This window comes from Hippoglossus hippoglossus, chromosome 10 (genome assembly GCF_009819705.1).
Source record: "Hippoglossus hippoglossus isolate fHipHip1 chromosome 10, fHipHip1.pri, whole genome shotgun sequence".
Lineage (NCBI taxonomy): Eukaryota > Metazoa > Chordata > Actinopteri > Pleuronectiformes > Pleuronectidae > Hippoglossus > Hippoglossus hippoglossus.
Genome location: NC_047160.1, coordinates 15,295,277 through 15,320,771, shown reverse-complemented (window position 1 = coordinate 15,320,771; position 25,495 = coordinate 15,295,277). Strand labels below are relative to the sequence as shown.

The window sequence follows — 25,495 nt, the reverse complement described above, 5'->3', positions numbered from 1 at the left end:
GACAATCAAACACAGAGTTTGGGTAGTTGAGAGAAAGTTTCTTTTACGGCGTACGAGTGTTCAGCCTGTCAGCAAGACAGGTATAAGAACTACGCTGTGCAAATGTGTGTTGTTGGAGAGTCACTTTGAGAGAAAGATCAAAGAGTGTTTTCTGTACCGTCAGCAGGTCTCTGAGTCCCAGTCTATGCAGCTCCGAGCGAATATGGATCCTGAAGTCCAACTCCTCTCCTCGGCTGATCAAGGCATTTATTAGCTGCATGCAGCCACCCTGTCCCAAAAAAAAACTCATTAAGTCAGTTTTGCAAATCATGCTAACTGGTGAGACGATAACTGAAATAGAACATAACATACCAGTTGTCAGCAAATAGCATCAACTAGTGCTGCCACACCGGTGGATTTACAATTAATAAAGTATGTGGTTGCATCTGTGTACAGTATATACCTTAAGAGCAATGTTCTGAATGGTCATGCCTGCGATGAGAGGCTGAAACCTCTCAATATCCCGTTTCTCAGCCTCCTCTGTAATGGCTTCCAAAACACGTTCATGGCTGCAAAAATAGACAGTGATTTAAACAAAATGTTACTGCATGTAGCTACATTTCAAAAATACATATGTAGAATATTTGTCATGGAAATTTCTTTTTTTCCCCATAATGATTTAATATGGAAAGCTCTTCATAGAACCTGACAGGTGAAAGAGAACAGAAACTCAGTTACTAACACCAATCCTAAGTTGTTATCCAACAGAGCGGGTCAAGACTGTAAATTGGGGCAACCCTTCATATTTGATTTGTGTGGGGAAGGTTTGGGCATAACTTCTGTGGGCAACGGATTACATGGCATTGCATCAACCTGTCACTAATGCTTACAGGTTCTCAGGATGTTCCAAAATGGAGATGGCAGAGAGCAGCTTGACAGCATCCACCATCATGTGAGGCACCGTGGGGTTGATGGCTCTGACCAGCAGAGGAATTCCCTCCTCTGACTCCAGCATGGATGTCAAACCATGCTAAGGAAGAGAGAAAGGGAAGGAGGAGGAGAGTAAGCACAAAGTCTGCAGGCAGGGCTTTCATGCTTCAAATTACAGTGTTTATATCAGAAGAATGAGTCTCTCTTGGTCCAGATAAAATGTACTACAACAACAACAACAACTCGTAAATACATGACATGAATATATATTTACTGATATTATGTTGGTGTAATGATAAGCGCTAGCACTTTTAAAATGGTACATAAGGAGCACAGATTACATAACTATCTACAGTTAGCATTTATACTTTAAGCTGTTAATGTGGACCATGATAAGCAGAGACTATGACAATCTGTTTTTAAATAAATGTGTACTTATACAAATCCAAAATATCATATTGTTAATTCACAATTATCTGTCTAATATCCATTTATAAAAGTAAGACTGACTTCGGTCAATTCGGATTACAACCAAATTTGAAAGATAATTATATTGTCGTAATGTCCCTGTTTTAAAATTCAGTTTATACCCGAGTTGAGTAGTGTAGTATCCTGTGTCACTTATGCACCATATAAGATACTTTATTAGTGATATTTAATTCTTAAATATGATAGACTTTGAATAGCTTCATAACAGTTACCCAAGGTTAATGCACAAAAGCATTTCAGATTGTTTTAGTGCCTGCATCCAGTGCATTGAGTGGACCAAAGGTTCTTTCATTATATTAATGATGCCCTCTACTGGAGCAATTGCTACACTACAACAAGGAGCTGATGGTTGTATTACAAGTTCTACTAAAGAAAGGATTACGTATTTTGATGTATGTAAGGTAACAGTCTTACCTTGTTGTTCATATAGGCTTTAAGACATCGAATGATTTCATGTTGGCATTTCACTCCCATCATTCTAGTTGGAAGAAGAAAGCACAGACAGATAGAAAGTTTATTACAAACACACTGATAGAAAGTAATGTTGAGCACTCTGTGGTGCAAGTGTCTTACGGGTACTCGTCTTTCTCTTCCTGTAGTTTTCTCAGCAGATTCAGCAGCAGGGCCAGACCCTCAGCTCCAAAGTTCTGCACCCAACTGGAGGTGAAAAGTCCACGATTAGTACACGGTTTTATATATGCAGATTTCTTTGCACACCTTTTCCTTTGGTATTCTCCATTCCCAATGAGAATATTTTATTAACAATTTAATTTTGTTAAATTTATTTATTTTTTAAATGCTTGTGTCTTCTGAATACACTATTTTACATACTTGTAAAAAAGTATAATACATGAAATTAATGGCAACAATGTTCCCTGTGCTTCGAGGGTCTGTTCGGCCCAAATTACAAGTAGACCGTTTAAACTCGGTTTCCATTTTTCCTATTATGACTTACTTGTACTTCTTGACAAAACAAGAATTTGCTGATTGCGTTATCAAAATTAAAAACACGTCACTCCCTTCTCAAACCTGTTGGTCTTGCAAATCTGTCTTTTAAATAATGATAGTTGATGTGGTATTTATATAAATGTCAAAAAAAGGAAAACAATGAAGAATAAAAATAATGAACTCACTTAAATTAGTTTGAACAGTAATTGCATATTGCACTGCAACTAAAATGCTTTAGAAATTTGAATCCCAGTGATTAATGGCACGCCTTACCACTGGTCAACAAAGACTCTAATGTTAAAACTAAATAAATCTATTGAAATATATGTGAAAATATAAAACAGAAAATACTCTCTAAAGCTGCATTACCATCACCTGTGTGAGTGCAACGCTCGACCTGATATGTAACACTGCATTGTTGTGTGTTAATGCCAGTTTTTAGTTGAGGCTTCTTTAGGAGCAAGTGAGACCTTTATGAATGCATCTGAATCATCTTTATCCCCTCTGTGTGTCTGAACACCGCAATGAAAGATGAGCAATTTTATGTCCTTCTCAAGCTCTCAGCTGACCTGTGATCTTAACTCTGACTTGGCTGCACCAGGAGATATTTTAAAGCAATTCCTGCATTTATTAGGCTTAATGCAGCAGTTTGATAGGCAGTGTGTGTATCTGTAGTATACGTGTGTGTATTACCTGACAGGGTTGTTGTTGAGGGAGACTCGTAGAGATTCCAGGCAGCTCAGCAGTGGTGTGTCTCGGTAGTCTGACTTTAACTCCTGGATGTACATCCTGGCTGATTTAGAGCTCTCCTTCTGGTTTTGGCCCTGATGGACAAACACAAACACTAAATCCCTTTGTTGTCTTGCACCTATTTTATATTTGTTTTATTTTCCACAAGAAAGCACATCAGGAGGGCACAGAGGGCAACACTCAAGCATAATTTGAAAAGTTGATATTCTAATAGGAATATTTCACAGTTAAATGAACTGTGCGAGCAGCCATCTGTGCCTGCTCTTACAAGCCCTTTGAGCTACTTGATTTCTGCTTTGTTGATTATATTTCATCTGCTGCTTTTGAAAGTAAAATAAAATGCAAATACTTCAAACCTGGAAATTAACAGTCAAGAAAGGGCCCTTGTGTGCACAGGTGCATGAATAGTAATTCCTAGATAGTAGAGTCTTACTGACTAAAAGAACAGATCCATATGCAGCACTATGTATATGTTTTTAAAATAGGATGATATGAAATGTTAAGGTCTAAAGGCAATGTAACCGATTTTGGCCAAAACAGAAAACAACAACAACAACAACAACATGCAATCAGCTTCCTGCAAAATTCCCTTCAGCACAATGTGTTGGCAAAATTCTTATTTTGGTACTAACGGCTTTGGACGTGTGGAGGTACTGGGAGACCATCTCTCGCTTGATCATAATGTCTTTCGCTCTCAGAGGTTGCTGCTTCTCCCCATTCAGATTCATATCCACCTGGAGGAAGACAGGAGGAGGAAGACAGGAAGAAAAGGAGTAGGATGGAGAGATAAACCACATACTGTGAGACAAGGATATGTAGCTCAATGAAAAATCTGTAGACTGAATAAACAGCAAATATACGCATCATAAAAATGTAACCAATATCATATTGGTGTATTTGAAGAATTACATGTCAGCTCATCTTTCCTACTCATCTTTTCTACAGAAAAACCATCTCGTACAGAAATCACACAATGTTGTCAAAATTCATTGACCAGTATTGGGATAAATCAATATGAAGGGTTATTATTTAGTGAGTGATTAAATATTTGTGGGTTTACACACACGCAAACGTTTCATGTCTTTCTCACCAACATCTGTTCAAAGAGCTCCAGGACATATTCATCAGAATGATCGGGCATCAAGGCGGACTGAGCATTGATCTCATAGTTTGCGGCTGAAGAGTGACGCTGACTTGGCACATGGCCAGGCTTCTCCTTGTCCTTTTTTATTCTCATGCTGGTGAAACGCTCCAACTGGATAAACAAACAACAAGACAGGTTAGAGGACAGAGGTCTGAGCAGAAGAACAAAGAAGAAACTACGTTTACGTGGACAGCGACATTACAATATTAGCGAGATTAAAACGGTAGCCTGAATAAGACACTGCCATGTAAACAGCATTTCATGATTACCTTAATCCGAATAAGGTCATACATGGAATATATGATTTTAACAGGAACATGAATGGAATATTCTATTGGTTACTCATATAAACATCAAATCCAAGTAATGTCTTATTCAGAATAAGGTCAATAACATGTATCATACAAGCCCTATGCAATATTACTGTCCATGTAAAAGTAGTCACTGTAGGGACACACAAATGAGGGTGCAATCCCTAATCAAGTCGCAGTAAAAAAATGGGCCCACTGTGTTAATATCATTTTATCTTTTTGAATAACTGAGCAATAATTATTTCTGGATTTGTTTTGGGCAATTACATGTTCAACAAAAGAAACCTTTTACCAATGTGAGACGAAGATTAGGGATTACACACCAAAGGGTTCTGCCAACAAACCACCACACAAAGTCAACATGCATTTGAAACTGTGAGATATGTGACAGTTTTAACAAATGACGACTTTGTGTGGTAAATTGCAAATATTTGAGAGTAATATGTTTATTATTTGTTGCCAAAAAACAAAAACAAAACAACAGTGAAGAACATCAATTTATGGGTGAAGGTGACCTTGGCACATACTGACATAATGGCCCTGTACAACAACTGATTAAAAATAAATAAGATCTTGGCAACTTGCTGTTGCCTGCACATAGAGGCATCACTTGTCAAGTGTATGTGCCAAGGATTTCATGCTGTCAGTGTGCATCTTGAAACCATGCACATCCAACGTGAGTACAGCACAAGACAAAACACAGATGATGGATTAGGTTTGAGACAGACGGTGACGTGACATTAAATGGATATTGGTGAGAGAATTTATCAGAGAGCACAGTGACAGACTGACGGGTCAAGCACAGGTGGTGATGGTGGTAGGCCGTAACAAACCTACCTCGTCGGGAATCAGCCGTTTGAGTGTCTGTAGAGAAGAATATGGTACGGAAGGGTCCGAAAAAAAAAAAACGACAGGGAAAAGCCGTGAAGAGAAGGGAGACAGTTGGAGGGAGAGAAAAAAAAATGAAAGAATCAATTAGACCGAAATTATTTATGACAGGAAATGGATCCAGGAAGATGTCAGAGTTCATGAGTGATTCACAGCAGGACAGAGAGAAAATCTGTGAATAAATCACTGTGGCAAATCGTAACAGTTATTCACGCACATTTCTACAGGATAAATGCATCTACGTTCAATTGAAGACAGGGTTAATGAGGACATTTGAAAGGCAGTAATCAGGAGTTGGGTCCAAAAGTGGCAACATTGTATCCTGAAAATGTTTTAAGACGCACTAGCAGGTTTTGACCACTAGATGTCACGCTACACCCAATAATGTTGCTGCAGGGAACTGAAGCACGAATGGCTATTGCAACCCAGACCAACATATGCCCTGCCATGATCCATGTCGGGCACAGTACACCATAATATCTTTTCTCTTCACCTGCTGTCTGCTAAAGCCTGAGAAGAGAGATGCACCAACCTCTCTGTTGTACAGCTTATAAAAACATATCATATTGCACAACTTTAAAAATTAGATCCAAGGTAAAGGGAAAAACCAAGTGTATAAATCAACTATTGACCAAAACAGCTGTAGCAAATATTTTCCATGACCTTTACATTATTCACAACATAAGTAAAAAAAAAAAAGCCTCATAAAAAGGCATTAACCCGGGTTTTCAGAGTCAAATACCAAAGAGCAGAATAGCAGCGGAACACATACATTTTCTTTGCAAAGCCTAAGTTACAATATGTTTGTTTTGTCTATTCACTGTGCTCGAATGAATGCACAAGACTTGACGACTGGCCATCAGGCAAAATGCACTAATGTCACCAAGGAAACTAACTAGCAAGGAAGTTTTGAATATTATAAAGATATTCATATATTTACTAAAATGTTCTTAAGAGAGGACGTACATATAGAAATCTAAACAAAGGCACATTATAGAATCATAAAGAATCACATTAAGAAACATACTAATCTGCAGCTCAGACAGGTTTAACTTTATGTTATTAAGTTTGACATTGACAATGTGACAACTGAGGATTACACTACAGAATTATTTGACTTTATTGCAGCATAGTATTCACCTTCTGTATGGAAGTCATCTTGACAAAAACAACTAAAAAAGGCACTGATATGTAAATTAATCAAACGAAACGTCAACAGCACATAAAGATCTGCAGGCTTCTTTTTTACCTCATTTAGTATTCTGTGCTGGGCCTTCGGTGTCATCTTAGCTGGCCTCCCACCAGGGAGGGTAACCACAGAATTTAATTGTCTCCATATAGACAGTTTGTCAGACCATGGACTGTTGAAAAAAGTACTTTCTCTAATGTTTCCCATATAACTGATGCTCACACTTTTAAATGTGTTTGTCTGAATTACATTTACTGATATCAACTAAGATTGTCTTTTATAAACCAATAATTTAGAACCTGTGATTTTTCCAAATCAGTTTACACCTTCAGCAGTTTTCCCTGAATCCACACTCGCGTATGTTCGCCAATAGCCTTTACATCAAAATAAATCACATCAAATTAATAAGGCTAAGAAATCAATAGAAAATAGGTGTAGATTGATGACAAAGCAAAAATATTTTCACTTGTGTTGCATTTAGTCATTTAAATATTTGTTTTTATTAAACATTGAATTAGTTGTGCATTATAGAGCAAATTTGGTGAATTATTTCATTGTTATAATTCAGGTTTCATGTTTGAGCCAACACCTACTACAGTTGCCTATGTGTATAATTTAAACAGATGACCTCACTGACCAAACACCTATTGAAATGGGTATGCCTTATCGTTGGAAGTATTTACTTTACAGATTTTGCAACAACATTCATTTAGTTACAGTGACTTCCTGTGTCCTTGTGTTCGCACACCTAGAATAACGTAGGTCATCCCTGTACGACAACTGTCTCAGCTGGACAAGTTAATGGGACATTCTTCACTTGCAGGAAAACAAGGGGTAAAGAGAAGGGACAAAGAAAGAGGGAGACTGAAAGAAGACTCTCTGATTATGGGGACAACATTCAAGATAGGGATGTTTCTGCTTACACAGCTGCCATTAAATAACAGACCCTGAATCCATGCACACACACACAACAGCCGCAGACACATGAAAACAAATGTAGTGGTGCTCTTCAGCCCACAGAACAAAAAATACGCAGCTGACAGTGGGTACGGTGGCTTCTGGGTAATCAACTGAAGTGTTTGGAGTGTGTCAGGAGGAAACAGAACGTTCTTGAATTAAACTACCTGTACATTTCCGCCTTTTAAAACCACAAGTACAGTCAAGAGTCTACGCAAACATTGATATCCTCAGCTGCAGTGTTTGAGTCAAGATAGTCACTGAGGGGTCAGATGGGGCTTTTAAGTACAGTCTCTTTGTCTGAAGGGAACTTTACAACAAATCCACACCCAGAGACGCTTTGATTACAAGGCCTCCATTAAATGGCCGAGCCAATGATGCAAGTATTAATTAGTTATTCACATGGCTGGGAGATGTAGCTGAGTTTAATATATAATAAAGATACGGATATAATTTAGCTAAAGCAGTGAATGCAACGTTGCGTATCAGATAACCGTTTTCTTCTAATAAGCACAGCATCAAAGAAGAGCTTCACTTACTTACCGTTGGGTTTTAATTAATTTACAGGAATCATCTTATTGAAAGCACTGCATGAAACAACTGCATGTTATGATCGTATAAGGATCCACTGACAGTCACGAAGATATTGAATTATTCTACGATATTAGATATTTATGCTTATGTGAATTGAGAAACGGGAAGATAGAAATCTCAGCTACACTGATCCTTAACATAACAGTGAAGTAATCCACTCAGCCTGTGGTGTGAAAGGCTCGACATCCACAAACTGAACAGAAGGATGTAATCCTGCTGAGATTAAAGGAATAGACTGAATTTACTAATGTCTGATTTTATTTTTTTTTTTTTTACAGAAGTGACCGGACCTTTTTCTCAGTTTTGCCAAAACCAATCCAGCTCTGAAATGAATTGTCAATTAATGAAACAGTTGATGAACAAAACAGTAAATCAATAATTACTTTGGTGATTAATCAGATCACTGCACAAAAATGCCAAATGTAAGCTGCAGTTGCAGGTTCTCAAATCTGTCGAATGGCTTCTTTTGAATGTTCATTGTCTTTGTATATTGAAGACCTTCTATTTCTTAAATGATGGTGGGACAATACAAGCAATGACATGTTTTTGGGATCCGAGGAATGTGATGGGCCTCTTTCACACGTTTGCTACATTATATAAACCAAATTATTTATCATTTTTTCATGAAAGTGGGCTCCCTGTACATGGGCTCTGAATGTTTACTTTGGACCCAACAGCAAACCCACAAACCTCCTTGATTATAATTCAGAGAGCTCTTCAAGCACAGACTGCCAATTAAATGAGCTTAATCATCTGATCAGCTACAATGGAGGTGATTAAATGAAGTAGTGAATCTGAGAGGTTCCCTCTTTGGATGAATGTTAAGACACAAACACTTTACCAAGGTATTGCCATGTCTACACAGTGGCCACATCATAATACGGACACTAACCAAAGAAAAACAAGAGATGCTGTACTCAATTTACTGAAGACAAATTCGGGTATTAAAGATTTATTCAAGTCTGTTCCTTCAGGCTTGCCAGTGTGTTAAACTTTAGTGGCAGAGTGAAGATTTGGCTGGCTAATGCTGTCAGACAACTATGTCAATTTACTAACTTGTTTGCTAGCGACAGTCCCACCCCTACTTTGGGTTTGTCTTTTCTAAAGTTTGTCTTCTCTTTTAATAGAGAAGTATTTAACAAGACATTTGTTCAGATAATAAAAGGAACTAGAATAACCACTTCGAGGTTGTATGCCTCAAGATTCAGGAAATGTTGTCGCAATCTCTCCATCTTGAGTTAGGGTGTTGAATAAAAGGCCATTGTGTTTTTTCGCAGATCATTGTGATGCCAGAGTGAAGTACTCCTTCGACATTTTGGAAATAAAATGTCATATTAGCTTGGGAATTTTTTTGTTATGACCAAAAACACATTTTGTGAGGTCGCAGTCACCTTGACCTTTGACCACCAAAAAAGTCTGGTTTCTCTCAATGCATTATTTTCATGATGGATTCACGAGGCCAGAACATGTTTTGTGAGGTCACTGTAAGAATGACCTTTTGACTTTTGAAAACTAATCTGTTTAACATCCAGTTTAAGTCCAGATAAACAGTGGATGCTGGAAAATATGTTTCATCCACCTCCAATGGGGACTGAGAAAGTATTCAATAGTATTTGTTATTTGTCACAAGGCATGTTCAACCGTACTTTACTTTATCCACAGAAAAATGGTAAATGTGGGCCTGAGAAATTAACCCATTTGAATGTTACAGCCCAACAAAAAGCTTCAAAAAGGTAGAAATCAAACAACAATCACTAAATAATTCAACTCGGATATGCATGATCATAACATAAGTTTGAATAGTTGCTAGGCTGAAAAAAAGTGAACATAGACATTGAATGTACATGAGTTTCTGCAGGTCCCCACATAACCGATTGCCCGATGGCCTGAGGTCTGTACAGATTTATGCGGGGCAAGTTGACTAACCAGTCACTGGTCCGTCTAGGCAGTGACCATATACTTTTTCTTTCCCCTGTAGCTATTGTTGCTTTCTGGTTCTCAGTGGGTTTTTATAATGTGCCAATAGATGTATTTTCAGCAAGACAACACATCTGTTTTTTAGGTGAACATAGTAAACAAACTCCTTATAAATTGCTTGTGCTGAGTTCCAGTATGTTTGTGCCTATAGCACAGAGTTTTGTGATTGAGCTGTTGACTGCTCAATGACCGTACTTAGATAAAACTTTTACTTTGCTGACTGTCTAATGTTGAATGCTGTGGGGTTTTTTAGGAGGCAGTTGTTTCTTGCACAAATTTCTCAAGTAGAGGAAAATATGTCTCTGTTTCATAGTGTGAACTTTTATATTTAGTTATGCATTAATTCAACAGTAAAGCTATGATCTACTGGCCATGTGAGCCAGTAGCCGGGTAAAAATGGTGCATCGGACATTGCTCAACACAGACTACAGTACAGTTATAAATGATTAAAACCACAATTGCAGCAATTGTACAAAAGTAATAAATCAAAAGATGATTCACTGATTGTTGCTTTGCAAAGTGCAAATCCCCTGAAGTACCCCAAAGCAATGTCCCTTACTAAACATCCACACAAATTCCCAGACACACATCCAGAACATTTAAGTGTTTCAAAGGGAACATAATTACACAGCCGTGATGGCAGCAGCAAAAATAAGGAGGATGGAGATTAGGCTGTGTCTGCCTCTCTCTGGCTCGGAGACCAGACAGCTGAAGAGAACGCAAATCAGCTGAAGCATTCGACTCGTGACAGTGATATAATGAGCCGGTCACACACTGATGCTGATGTTTCTCGGTGTGTGCGCGCGTACCTACACTTATCTGTGCATACATATTTAAGTAGCAGGCCCTGAGAGTGATGAGAGATACTATGTAAATCAGAGCTGCAATGAAAACTGAATAAATGCAGACTGACACAAAGCAGGGTGGCCACTTTTACAGGCAAATGTGTGCAGCAACACAGTTTTGTCAGATGATCAGTGCAAATTGAGGCACACTGGGTAAACAGTTGGGCTGCGTAATATGGAAAAAATTTAATTTTCAGACGGATATTACAAATATACAAAATGTAACGTGGTACGAATTTCACCTGTCCCGAGAGCTCAAGGATTACACTAATGGAACAAACACGACTACAAATGTATCCAGTGAATTTAACAGATCAGCCATGATGCCAACTTCTTAAAATCTGCCAGGCACAAACTAGGATGATATAAAAATGGATGATACCTTATACCATGCCATGTCCTAACATACCGTACTGTACTATACCTTCACAGGGTATTTACAGAAATGAAAAGGAAACAAAACTACATTAGCAATCAGAAAAGCACATGCCTCAATTAAAGCCCAACAGTCCCCATAAATCCAATTACATTGCACTAATCTATAAGCACACACTTGTAGATTTCAGTCCCCAACAAGAGGTACGCATTATCCTCTGGGAAATTGGTGACATCAAAAAACGCTTTTTTTGCAATGTTAAAGTAAAAAAAATTCCTGCATCTGCACCATAGTTTAATGGGTTATTCTTTAAGCCATACCACATCCCTCCACCTAGTTTAGTGCTAATGCACCCGGTTGTTTTTGTGTAATGCTGCCAACAAACAGACAAACACAGATCAAAACATTATGTCCTTGGCTGAGGTAATGACCTATCTCTGTATTATTGCTGCACTCATGCATTCTGTATAGTTTTTTTAGGTTATTTGTAAAACATTTCTGGATATTCATACTGTGTGAATAGGTCTGGGAGACTGACATGAATGTTTGAAAAGTGTATGGCGTGTGGCAGTAAGGATTAAAAGTAGGCTGGAGATGGAGGGTAAAAGGAAATTTGGGACAATAAATGTTATTCCTGCCGAAAACATTTTGAACCAATGTGGGTGTAACATCTGGATTTTACTAGTGAAAACCTGTGACCACTTTATATGAGGTTGGGGAAAAAGATGGTTGTGGAGATGCAGTGCATTACGTGTGTGTGTGTGTGTGTGTGTGTGTGTGTCTGTCATCTAGTTAATACTGCTTATGATGTTGCCATGGCTACATACTTATGATATCATACAAGGAAGCAGCACTAAGGCAGGCACACCCAGACCCAGATGAAGAGTTTCCTATACATAGAAACAAAGCAGGAAATTACACAGTCAAAAAAGCTGCTAGGCTAGAAGTGTAAAAAAAAACCTACTCCTTCCGCAATAACACTCAGCATTCCAGCATTATACTAAGAGAGCAGGTTGTGATGATGTTGTAGTCATTGTTTCAGAGATACCCTGCCTGTTGATAGTCAGTTACAAACACCAACACTGAAACAGGGAGGCAAAAATAACGACTCATCAAAACAGCTAAGGCCATATTTTCCCCGGTGCGGAGGTTAGAGGTCACATCTCCAAGCTGCACTGTTTAATGCTCCTGCACGCCTCGCTGACCTACCGATCCAAGGTCCATTTGAGTGCACTGACTGTGTGAGATATTATGATTGTATTCCAGTCCAAGTGGGACATGTTTGCTGCATGACTGCTCCTCGTCCTTGAGCTACTGTTAATGGAGAGACAAAGCCCGATCACCCCCGCCCACCTCCACTTAAAACAAAGGAGCCCTCTGTTGCCATCTCTCACTTTTGCAACTCTCACTTTCAGTCTTCTGAAATTTATAAACTTTGGGTTTTTCAACAGCTGACTGAAATAAAAACATCACTTTGCATGATTCCACTGACTAATTATTTGATACTTCAAGTATACTACTCAACAAAAGTACCCAAATACAATTTTGTGTGTATGTGTTCGTCTCTGTCACGCTTCACACACAAACAGACAATAACATTTATTTAGTTGTTAGTTGATGGTGTCTGATCATGAATCCGGATCGTCCTGGTGACTTTAACACAGATTTTACCGGCACACAAACGGTTAACTGAGACTGATCGGCAGGTCAGCGATCCTGGCCAATTAGGCTGAAAATCCTCCAATCACTGGTCACTGGCCGATCCATCAGTGAGAGTTGCTTTGTCTCCGTTTAGATTTATTCCTTTGACCAATTTTTTTGTTAGGTTTATTGAAAGACTTGGTATTAAGCTTGTAAAATAATATTTCACCCTCTGGTTAATATTGGCACAGTGATATGATGTACTGTAGTGTTCAGTGTCAAGTTGTATTGAAGCTGACATGAAGGATGAGGCTGTACCTTTGTTCTCGTTATACCCACAACCAAGTATTTAAATTCACTAATAAGTAATAGCTAAGGCGAAGAATTTCCTGCATTGTGGGTTTGTGGACCAGTTTTTTTTTTCAAGGTTTTGAGTTTTGTCATGATTAACAAGTTACCCGCCTATATGCACACACACATCGACAACATAAAGACAGACACCAGTATCACACTTCGGACAGGACTTCTCCATCCCAGAGGGGGGTAAAAGAGCTGTGTCATGTTCACGTAATATTCATCCCAAATATGCTTTTACTCAATTCTAACTTCTGCAAATATTTCCAGAGTTCTAAAATGTTTGGACCAGTCTCATTACAATATCTAAAAACAACAACTAACAAGTTATTATATTTCACAGTAACTCAGACATAAGTGGAATATTAGAAGAAAAGTGGAAAAACGCTCACTGTTGAAGTGAGCTAAATTCTTGGTAGGACCAAGTGCTATTTCCTGGAGCACATTTCTTTACTGAGTGAGGGTGGGGCTTGATGATGTCATCATTCATTGTAACGTTTAACTGTAGATACTGTCATACGACAAAAATTTACACCCTAGGAAAAATCTTGTCCATGTTTCATGCTGATGTTTTTTTTATGCACAATCCATAGAAGTGATCCACCTGATCATCACTAATTGTTCTGTATGCAGGAAAAAAAAGGACTTCTACCTCAAAGCCCCTGGACAATCTAGAAAATCACCTAAAAAAAAGTAAAGTTGAAGATATGTCAAAGGAAACAGAAATATAGTAAGTATGGCTCAAAGATATTTTGCATAATATCATAATAATCCTTGATTTGACTAATATGTAAGACCACTCACCCCTAAAATGAGTGCTTGAGGAAGTGCAAAAAGACAGCCAAACAAATACATGTGCATGCATGAACAAACAGAACAACAAAAATTAAATGTCACACATCAACAACCACACAAAGCCTCATGTAGGAAACAATGAGGGGAGGGGAGATTTAAAAACAAGTCCAGGACTAAGCCTATAATTTGGAGAGGAGTTGGATTTTACGAATGGGTTTCAAAGAAACACAGAGATATTTAAAGGAGGTACATCTGAGTCACGAACACTAATAGCACACAATTCAATTATACCCAAAGAAGCCAAGAGAAAGAGGGGGCAGGGGGAGTCTATGTTCATATGTGCCAGGAAAAAACCAAAGTAGCACTAAAGTAATACAGTCAACAGCAGCACCAGGCCAGCAGTCTGAAATGCAAATCAAAAATCATTTACTGAATAACTTCACATTTCAAATTCACAAACCATAATCTATGGGCTATTTCCAGATTCAAAGGCAGTGATGAAGGCCAAAAGCACTTTTAAAGTAATGTGTTATTCATTCCCCTGAAATGTCACCACAGAATACAAAATGAAGAAGCCATCATGATTATTAGACTGGGTGCAGTGCAGGTATTCTTTAAGTATCATTTTACGTGATGGAACTTTTACTTTCTTTCTTTAATGTAATTCCTGAATGGCTAATGTGCATCCGTCATCAACTGATGACTTCATCCTTCTGAATCAGAGACAGAGGAAGGGTTTGTTCCTATGGTGGCTTTGAGACCCAATGACAACTAGCTCATTCTTTACCTATGACTCAAGGAAGATGAACGAGTAAGGAACAAGGAACCTCCTGCTGGGTGTCACTGACTCTGTCCACTAGCCCCGATATTAACTCTCTCTTGGTAATTATGGGAAACACTGCAACTACATTGAAAAGCTATATCGGCATGCACATTAAGAAGAAATAAGAAGTTATATCGCATGCAATAATGTATACAAAGATAGTGTATGACATTGCATGATACTAAGAGGACCTGTTTGCACAGTAAGAAACACCAGACAAGGAGCAGACAGAGGTCAGTGACAGCCTGGTGTCTTGGCAGTTTGAACCTTACATCATTGTTGACGATTGATCACTTATTATCACATGTTGAGATGAGATGGTACAACACTGCATACTGCAACTATTGATACACAGATCATCTGCTTTGTCAAATATGTCAAAGCATTATTATCGGACATGTACAAACTTTCTTAACTATTCTCAAGTGAAAATATTCAGGTTACTCGACAGGGTACAATTTTAACCATAGAAGCTGATATATTTGTTACTTCAATTACTCAAGTTACTTTCTCTTACATTGGTAATTAATTCACATATGATGACCTGGAAGCATACAGGATCCAGATAAAGAGAGTCACTGGTCCAGCATATTAAATGTGTGCAGTCGTGGCCATAGCTGCTACAGTAATCACTATTTTATTTCTTTCGTTCGTCTACTAGTTGTTTTTTTGCAGGAAATGCTTGACCATTGTTTCACCTTTTCTGGTATTTTTTTAATCACACTTTCCTCCACTACATTTTGATTACTGTGTTTGCCGTTGCCTCTGAAGAAATATATAAATATATAAAAAGGTCAGACAGAGTGGTGCTGATGTGTTTAGAATAAATCATGTGTTATTTGGATATTAAAAACGTGTAAACCCACTATAGGACCCATGACTCAAAGTATGAACCTGTAAATCAGCATAATGTCTCCATTTCTAATAACAGACAGACAATACAACCCTCCACACACTCAAATGTGAGAGCGGCACGCAGGCCCGTGCTTTTTAACAGGCATCTTGAGATACACAGAGCAGTCTGAGATTAGCTGTAATCTGTCAGGGGGACACTAAGGAGAGTCAGAGGAGGAATGGCACTGTAATCCCAACTAAGCACCCCCATACACAACACAGATAACAGATAACAGTCAAGAGTATTCATATCTGCGATGATCAGCCTACAGGTCTATCCAGCTCTCTACTGCTTGGTGAACTGACGAGAGAATACTTTTGCACATACACTGGGAAACTCCCCAAAACAATATGTGGTGTTCATTCAGTCAACATGCAAAAGGAGGAAGGACTGAGTGCAGAAATGTTACGATGCATGAAGTTGGGATTTCAGAATAGGGGGAAATAGCATAGTTTGTCAATGATGCAAACTGAAGTGTCAGAGACTGTCACAAAAACACATGTTGTTGTGCTAATGTCATGTGTCCACAGACTAATCACAATAATATTACATAGTAACATAGTTTGGTGACCCAAAATGTATTTTGTTCATTTAAAATACATGTTTAAAGCTTATTAAATCAACATAACACCCTAACTCAACTTTCACAAAATACCTGCAAGTCAAAACATGCGACTTTTAAATATGCTTTGATATATTTGGACTATAATCAAAAGGCAAAATTATTTGAATATAATGATAAAATGATGAACTCATGGCTTTTTTACAAAAATGCTCAAAAACTTTGGAAATACTTTTCCAGCAGTTTCACAAGACACCAGAGAAAAGTGCTAATTAGAGATGCTGCATTTCAAAAACAAAGTTCTTATTCTGTTGCACGCTTCACTGTTATAAAAATCGAGCATTTTAATTACAATGTGTCTACCAATGGCATGGAAACCTCTTCGCTAAGAAGGCAATTTGTACAAAATTTCTTCTATCAAAAATGCAAATAGTTTCCTGGCTTTAATTTCTCAAATGTGACAATTTGTTGCCTTTTGTTGATCAGTTCACTTTTGACGCCACCACATTTTGCTTCATCTGGTGAGTTTTTAAATGGTTTTCTCCATGAGATTTCACAACCAATGCCACATTGCCACAGAGGTGAATGCAACTTAATTTCTCAACATATCTTATTTGAAAACCTCAACAGCTAAAAAAATGATTCCCCGATAACTGAGGGTCATACAGTTTCTATCACTCTCTGGAAATCTTTCCCACATGTCCATTAGGTTCCAATGATACAACTCTGCTCTATGTTTTTTCATCATCCAGGCCTTGTAAGTCCTGAGAGAGGGCTGGGTGCATGTGTAATAAACATATTAATGTGCCCACTGGTATCTCCATGCACAATGGATGGAAAGGAGTGAATGAGAGAGATAAGGCTAAGCAATAATGCGGACGAAAACGGACGCATCCTGTGCTATTTTTGCACAACTTCCTGTCACAGCCCACAGAATTTGAGAAATATTATTGCGTGGTAACACTAACTTATCTGTTTGAGTCTGTGTGTGTGTATGCAGATGCGCATGCACACACAAACACATACACAGCTAGAAAGAGTAGGAAGGAGAAGTACGATTTAACAGTCGACAGAAAGTGTGAACAACAACACCCAGGAGGTAATATTTAAGTTTCCCCTTCAGGAAAGACGAACACTGTTTAAAAGGGAAGCCATCTGTCCGACTCTGCAAATAATTCCAAAACATGCACAGAAGTGACTGTTTGTTTGACTAAAGGACATGAGAGTGAACAGAGTAAGTGAAACACTGTATGGACTTTACACCCAGTGAAGGCTTTCAAACAAACATCTATAAGCATCTATAAGCATCTATAAGCAACAGATAAATACTACAATAACTCCAAGAAACATATGCTCAAAGACATTTGTTGAAAGTATTACTGAGTAAGGGGAAACAGAAGAAGACTGAAATGCAGAGGAAACACAGACTCCCAGCATCACACTGAATGACAGGCATGGCAGCATACACCTCTAAGCAAACAGTCCAGGAGACGATGATTTTGTGCGAACTGAGGGCTTGACAGTTCACTCATGTTTGTGTAGAGTTTAATCAGTCTGGATACCTGTGCACATTGAAACCTGCCACTTATATGCAATATGAGCCTACATGACAGTATCTATAGCTGAAAGACATTATTACAGCCTCGTGTGCACAAGTGAAGTGCCGCAAGCACAGGGCTATAATGAGCGCTAGCCCGAGCCACCCGTCGCCAACTGCCCACTTGTTAAGTTGACTTTTGCCCAGTGATTGACATCTACACACCTTTGATTGGCCACTTTTAACACTGACACTCTCTGGCCTGGAGAGAGGAACCCATTTCATCAAGCCACTTGGCAACATCCATAATAACATTTTTATAACCCAAAAATAGGGCTGTGGTGATATAGAAAGACAATGAACATTACATTAAAAAAATATATTGATAGTGTTAATAAGTATAATACTACCAGAAACCAGCTGGATGAAAAATAAAGCCAGTGAGATCAAGGGAGAGAGACCAGTGAATGCCGATGTGAGGGAAAAGTTAAAAAATTAGAAAAAAAACTCTGATAATGGCAAAGATGATGTATCTATAAATATTTTTTGGGGAATTGAGGTTCACATTTCAAGAGGTATACCTAAAAAAAATAGAAAAATAGGTTGTGTAATTCAGGAGACAGTAGACTGATCCTGATTCTTGTTATGTTAAGAGTCAGGTTCATGAAGCTCTTGCATTAAAGCTAAAAACAAAAGTGTTCTTTCTGAGGTCTAAGGTTGATGTCCTGTATCGGGAGCCTTGCATTTCCAATGAGTAAAATAAAAATTGGTGTTACTGCTAGAATGAGTGAGGGAAAGAAGTGAGCAAGAAAAGCAGGAAAAATGTGATTCTCATTTTATCCAGAATTGTGCAGCTCCAACATCATCATGTATATACAATTTGAAGCAAATAATTAGAAAGATAGTGTAGTATTGTATTGAAATAAATGTAATCATTTTTCTTCTATGTGTTTCCAATCATTCATCCTCCTGCCTCAGTGCAGTGTCAAACCCAACAACTGTAGGACCTAACATCCCTGCTGGCACAGCAGGCTGAATATAATGCATCAGTTATCTTATGAAGTGACAGTAACATTGTGCCAGAGGCAGCAGCAAAAAAGAAATTAAAAGTGCTTTCGCCTTTCAGCGTGCAGAGTAAAGTGTCACAGGGGATTTGGACGAGACGCAACACCAACTCTGCCCTTTGTGAATTTATTCATGTTGGCACAAAACAGGCAAGTTACATATTTTACTCAGCTGTATGGCAGCTCCGTTTGACAGGCAGTCAGGAGAGCAAATACTTACATAAAAATATTATAGTTACTAAAATTGACAATTATTGATTAATTTCCTGATGTCTTTTCCCTGAATGGACTTTTTATCTTTTGAATGTCAAAATTCATAAAATTCATATAAATTTATTCCGACATTCAGAAAGGCTATAATGAGACTCTAAAGTTGTCTGAGTACATCAAATAAAGTGAGTGTTGTGTAACAGTTTTGTAACCAAGAAATTCAACAATCTTGTGTTGAGATGGTTGCCGCAAGCAACATGTTAGGTTCTCCAACATTATGGACCGACTACCCATTTGTGGAATGTATAAAAACTATACATCCTTCAGGTACTTTGCTCATCTGCACTTCTTTTACACAACTGTCACATGCAGTGAGAATAAGTAAAGCAGAGCAAACCAAACACAGCTCTCGGCTGAGCCAACAGCTGCTCCTCTTCGATCTGTAAAGTCCAGTAAGAACAGATCAAACAGAGGCCACAGTGCACTTTAATCAGCCAGCTCACACATGGAGATTATTGCATCAAGTTTCATTATTACATCCAACTCCTGATGTCTGAACAGGATATTAGTTAACTTGAGGGTGACTGACAACTTGCTGTAAGCTGAAGAGTCTTAAAAGTGCTGCCAAAAATCTACAGCCATTTTTAAACGGAAACTCCTGAAAGTGTTCGAACAATTGGATCCATCATGGTCTGAAATCTCCAGAGAATTCAGGCAAGAGGTGGCACAGCATGCAGAGGCAGCATATAACATCTTTGCATCCAACACGTGTTAGAAACATCAACGCACTCTGCAGTGAATCCTCCGGATAATCTCCTGCTGCAGCTTATTACAAGGGGGCTGGCAGGGAAAACTGGAGATTGTCTGCAGCAACTGACTCAGACATATGCGTTCTGACATACAGCCCGTCCAGAGAATTTCAGAAAGTCATCTGGTCAGTGCAGGTCTGAAACAATCTTTCATGAAGTAAACAATATTAGGGGTCATTTTGATCGACAAAGGGAGAAATGCATCATGTGCTTTTCTCTACTACTCCATTCCACACCAGCTGTGTCACACAAGGAGTTTTAGCTTTGATATTTAAAAAAAAAAAACTCCTGCCTTCAAATCATTGACTTGGGGTGTGATCAACATGCTTCAAATTTTAAAACCATAGAGTAGTGCTGCGGAGGTTTTCTGCCTTGTATGATTCAACACCTATTTACCCGTGTTTTTAGAATCAACTCAGTAATCTAAGCTTTCCATGCCCATCACACCACCCGTAACTTGTTATTATCCCTGACTGCACCCCCACTCCCTGCCTTCTTTAATCACCTTATCTGCATTTCCCTTTTTTGACTTCTTTCCCACTCGACTCTCCCTATACCTCCCTGTGTACCTGCTCAGTGCTCACCGGTGGCTCACTTTCTTCCCCTTGCTCTGAGCCAAGAGGCCCCTGCCACTAGCAGTCCATTAACCACTTCAGTTCCATGCCGATAGTCAGTCATCCTATTCTTCAGTTCACAGAATGCTTCGCTTCCTCTGAGACGTAGAGATCCGGAAACTGTTTGTCAGTGTGTGACTAGGTGTGTATGTGCTGGGGGAACAGAAGAGGCACATAAATATGAAAGAAACCAGTGCAAAGGGAGTGACTGAACATCGAAACAAACTTCTCGACTTGACTCAGACTACGTGAGGCAGACTGTGTGACTAAAGAGTCGTGACCTGACTGGCTTAATTCATGGCGTTATCTTAAATGAAGCATTTGCTGAGGTGGTTCCCCCAGGAAGTAGGTGCACCGCTGCACAAAAGCATATGCAGGCACAAGTTTGCATGCTGATTGTGCCAGTGTGGCGTGGTTTTCCGCTGAAGCTGCTACACAACTGCATTACTTTTGTAAGGAGGTGGGACAAAAGAAATAAATGTAGTTATTTATCGCAAAATATGTTCTGTATCATGACACTCGCAAGAAAATATGATTTGGATTTCAGGTGTCAAAGTCTAAGAACAAAAATATACCTGATGCATCCAAGTGTTTTTTGTTTTTTCAAATTCACAATTTCTAATTTTTTAAGTCAACAGAAATTCCTTCTGTTACAATCATCTTTTAACATGACAGCAGTGATCCAACTGGTAGGCTGGGGTTGCATGCATGAGCTAGTCAGCATATTATTCCACTCTGCAAATATTTTAAAAGAGAGAAATATTGACACTTGCTCTAGGGCTCTCTGAAAAGCATAGACTAGAACAGGTCGGTCTTGTGCATCTATGTGTTAGATTTCCTCCTGGAAGTCATATGGGAAGTTTGATAATTATAAGTTTTCCTATCATCAGAATGGGTGATATAATTTTCTCTTTATGTAATGCAATATATCAACTAACACAGCCCTAAAAGGAAAGATCTGCCTCAAAATAACAGGAGAATAATCGATCAAAGAGAAATACAGGGATGTCCCCGAAAAAATAAGTTGAAGTTGTAAAGCTCACTCCAAATATTTGTTACTGGTCTCCTTCATAACCAATATCTATTTTCGGGGCATGAAAAAAGTCAGCGCATTCTAACAAGAATTCAGCCAAACCTTTCACCTAGAAAGAAATCTGATAAAACGGCCTCAAAAAACTCTACAAGATGTCCCAGAGCCAGAATCTGTGATCTACAAAAGTTCGTCTTGTATCCCAAATAACTCTCCATGCAGTGATCCCTAGCTAATCCGCCCTGTGCCTGCCTGCTGGGTTCAGCAAGTATGTTTATGTAAACAGTGATCTTGGATGCGGATCCTCTCCGTCTCTGGGTCTGAGGATAGTGCTTCAAGGGGAGCAGAGCAAAAACTGCAAAATACCTGAGTCATACTCAGCTGCAGATGTACTTCTAGATGCAGTGAATCACGCCAAGCATTCCTGTTAAACATAACTACAGGTTACCTGAGTTGCTTGATGTTCCATGTGAAAAAAAGGGACCAATCACCAAATGTTTGTGTTGAACAGACACATCTGATTTAACCGACCCTGACAGACTCATATTAAACATCACATCAATACAGTATTTTGTGGGGTAGAGCTTGAGTAAACATAACAGGGGTTGATTTTGAGGTGAGTCAAAATTTGTTTTAAAAATTCAAAATGGTGATGGGGCAGAATACACTTATTTTGACAAAATAACGATAGAAAAATACAACTCTTTCATTAATTATAAATGCTGCATTCAAGCCATCCCATCCATTCGTTTTACTGCCAATCCCTGCTGAAGTCAGTGGTATTATTCCAACAACATACTGTATTTTAAAAAATAAATCCAGCCAGACTAATCCAAAAACTGTGACCATGTCTAGGAAAAAAGATGATGATTAAACTGGATAACCGACCCACACCGCTTCAGTCAGTCCCAGACAACACAACAGAGACGCAGTCACACAAGGGTGATGTTAGCTTGGAATGCCACATAGTAAGCCGAGTGGCGATCACACACACACACAAACACAGACACACACACGTCACTAAGTCCCACGTTATCACATCATGTTGTCTGAACAGAGGCAAAAGCAGCGAGTGATGACGTCATAGATAGTGGACTGATAGCAGCAGACTGCAGATCGAGTACACAACCAGACATACCTCTACACTGCTTTACCTCTGTCTGAACTCTGACTGTGCTGTAATAAAAAATTTGGCCAGAAAAGGCTAAATTTTCAGAGTCTGTGTTGTACTTAAGTCGAGGACCTGCCTCACTGAGTCGAACACACAGACACACACTCACACTTTCAGGTGGCTCTCACTCAAACCTCAGACTCGTGTGTGCATGTGTGATCTCAGGACATTGCAAAATGACTTCCTGTCGCTGACTCATGTTTACTTACAGCCCAACCTTAACTTGTGGGTACATTAACGCAGCTGTAATATTATCACTTCAGTAATTTCATCAATTCTGTCTCTGGAACTGAAATTAGTTTTCAAGAGTGAAAACGCCCTAGAGCAGCATGGACAGGTTTTCAATGTACCAGGTTGTGATTGCATGCTTGTGTGAACCGACTGAATGTCTTGTCATCAAAAATATGTATTTAACTTGGACAAGCTACAAACTTATATATCTGTGCTTGGCATAGGTGCATTTAGGTCCATGCCCAAGTGGAACTAGTTCCACGAAAAAGCCTGACCAAACTGTTTGCCTGTACAGTCCTGTCAGCAGGAATCGCTGGTGGTTTAATCGAGGGAGCTTCGGAGAGGGACCAATAAAGAGGAGGGAAACCTCCCTCACTGAAAGGTAGTGCGCATGAGTGTGTGTATGTGTGTGTGGCGGAGCAGTTTACTAGGCGACCACATGTCTTCTGTGTGCATCCTCTATGGTTACCGTTTGTCTGCATGTGTATCAGTTTTCACCTGTTGCTAGACATGGCCATGAGGTCAAGTTACACAACAGTTCGCTGTGGCCCGACGACAGACATCTCTACGAGTGACTCCTACTCTGCTCCCAAGACACCACGCTGAGTCACACATGAGGCAGGCGCGTCCAGGTTCACGAAATGATGTCATCGCGATTATGTCAGCTTTAAGGCATTCAAGCCACGCCATTCCACAGAATGTTTGCTCATTCTTTTGACACAATTCTTACAATGATTATCTTTCAGTTTAAATCATTAACAAAGTATGCACAGTGCTCTCTGTGAAACAAATTAAATGCGATGATAACTTATTAAGCTGTTAGATTAATGACAAAAGGTTGTTTAAAAATAAAATAGCCTGGGCACTAAAATTGATTACAATAACTATCGCTGTATAACTTTCATCAATAGCAATATAACAAAAGTTCATAATGTTTCCATATATTGCTTATGCAACGTGACAGCATGGTGAGGAGAAGTAATACAGAATAGCTTTTAATGTTGTGTGTCGGGTTTGTGAGATATTTTGATGGTTATCAAGTGTCTGCCTATTACGTAAGCCACAACTTTCATAGGCAAAATAATCAGTCTGTCATCTTAAAATAAATAATATCCTGATAGTTATCAATGTTGACTCAATGTTTATCTTGAAGACATTCTTGGCCACATTGCCAAGCCCCCGTATTAAAACATGAGTCATGTGTTGACTTGTTGCACTTTTACTGCACAACTTGCACAGTACACGTCTTCAGAGTGGTAGGCACCAGCTTCTTCCTCCTCTGATGATACTTGCAATGACCTGGAATGGTGAATTCTGCACACAGGGTAATATTTCAAGCCGTACTGATCACAGCTTTAGGGGGTGAAAGTAATTACAGCTTTGGTCGCAGTTTGTTGCTCCACTTGAAATGTGAGAAGAAGAAAAAAAAGTAACCATCTGCCGAGTTAGGTGCAGAGGAAACCTTTGAGCCCTCGCAAACCAAAACAGAGCGTAAAAAAAAAAGTGCAGCGGAGTTCAACATGTGGGATACTCACAAACTTCTTTTTCCCGTCTCCATCCTCGTAGTTCTTCTTTGACTTCTTGTCCTTCTTGGGTCCAGCCGCTGAGGCGGAGCTGCCCGTGTGTGGATCCATACTCGGGGATTAATCCTCGAATCGGTTGTCAAAATAAACCCGTGTGGCGGTGATCTCCACACACACACACACACAACACAACACAACACAAAGACACAGTTGTCCCACACGGGGGTTTCTTCGCCGTTAATTCCCCCCGGGCCTGTGATAGTCCCCCCTGGCTAACTTACTAGCCACAATTAGCACAGCGCTGCTAATGATTTGGTCGAGAGCCAACTACACCGAGCGGACCCCTCCGCTGAAGCCGCCTGTCCGTCTCCCTGAAGGAGGGAAATTCAAAGCGCAGCCCCGGAGCCCCGAGACGAAAAGTACGGAAACGACCTGTTGCGTCTACACAACAAACACTGAGGACATTCCCGCACCAGTGTCCCCAGTGTAACACAACGTGAAGCCTCAACTATGTGAATCCGGAAAATATACGACACTATATGAGCTAACGTTAGCTTTAGCCCCACTAGCTAGGTAACGAGTAACCGTGAGCTAAGGCAAAAAGACAAAAACCTCCGCTCTTCTTCCTTCCACGAGTTGTTTCGGTGCGTACAGCGCGAGGAGCGAGTCGATGTTAATGACAACTAGTCTCCGCAGTGTCTCCCAAGTTAGTTTCCATGACTGAGACAAGTTTAGTTAACTTTTTTTATCCACTGAGTGACAGAGTGTGAACGGTGGAGTCTTCCTGTTCCTCTCTGACAGACACAGGGGGCGGAGCCAAGAGCCCTGCCGCTTCACCTGAGAGGAGCTGCTCCGAGGC

General features: G+C 39.4%; 1 protein-coding gene across 3 annotated transcripts in view; it reads right to left on the bottom strand.

The window, feature by feature from the left end:
- Nucleotides 1-25,495, bottom strand: part of LOC117769157 (protein diaphanous homolog 1) — a 94,450-nt gene extending 68,955 nt beyond the window's left edge. For 2 of the 3 annotated variants that reach the window (XR_004615162.1, XM_034597854.1), the window contains exons 1-10: nt 24,649-25,495; nt 5,389-5,415; nt 4,187-4,351; nt 3,729-3,830; nt 3,040-3,170; nt 1,972-2,055; nt 1,813-1,876; nt 870-1,009; nt 443-548; nt 158-268 (exon numbers count right to left, since the gene is read on the bottom strand). Coding sequence is in view for 2 of the 3 variants with exons in the window: in XM_034597854.1 (XP_034453745.1) it covers nt 158-268; nt 443-548; nt 870-1,009; nt 1,813-1,876; nt 1,972-2,055; nt 3,040-3,170; nt 3,729-3,830; nt 4,187-4,351; nt 5,389-5,415; nt 24,649-24,747 (1,029 nt within the window). In the remaining variant the exon portion in view is untranslated. The remainder of the gene's footprint in view (nt 1-157; nt 269-442; nt 549-869; nt 1,010-1,812; nt 1,877-1,971; nt 2,056-3,039; nt 3,171-3,728; nt 3,831-4,186; nt 4,352-5,388; nt 5,416-24,648) is intronic. The other variant, XM_034597855.1, reaches the window with a different exon arrangement.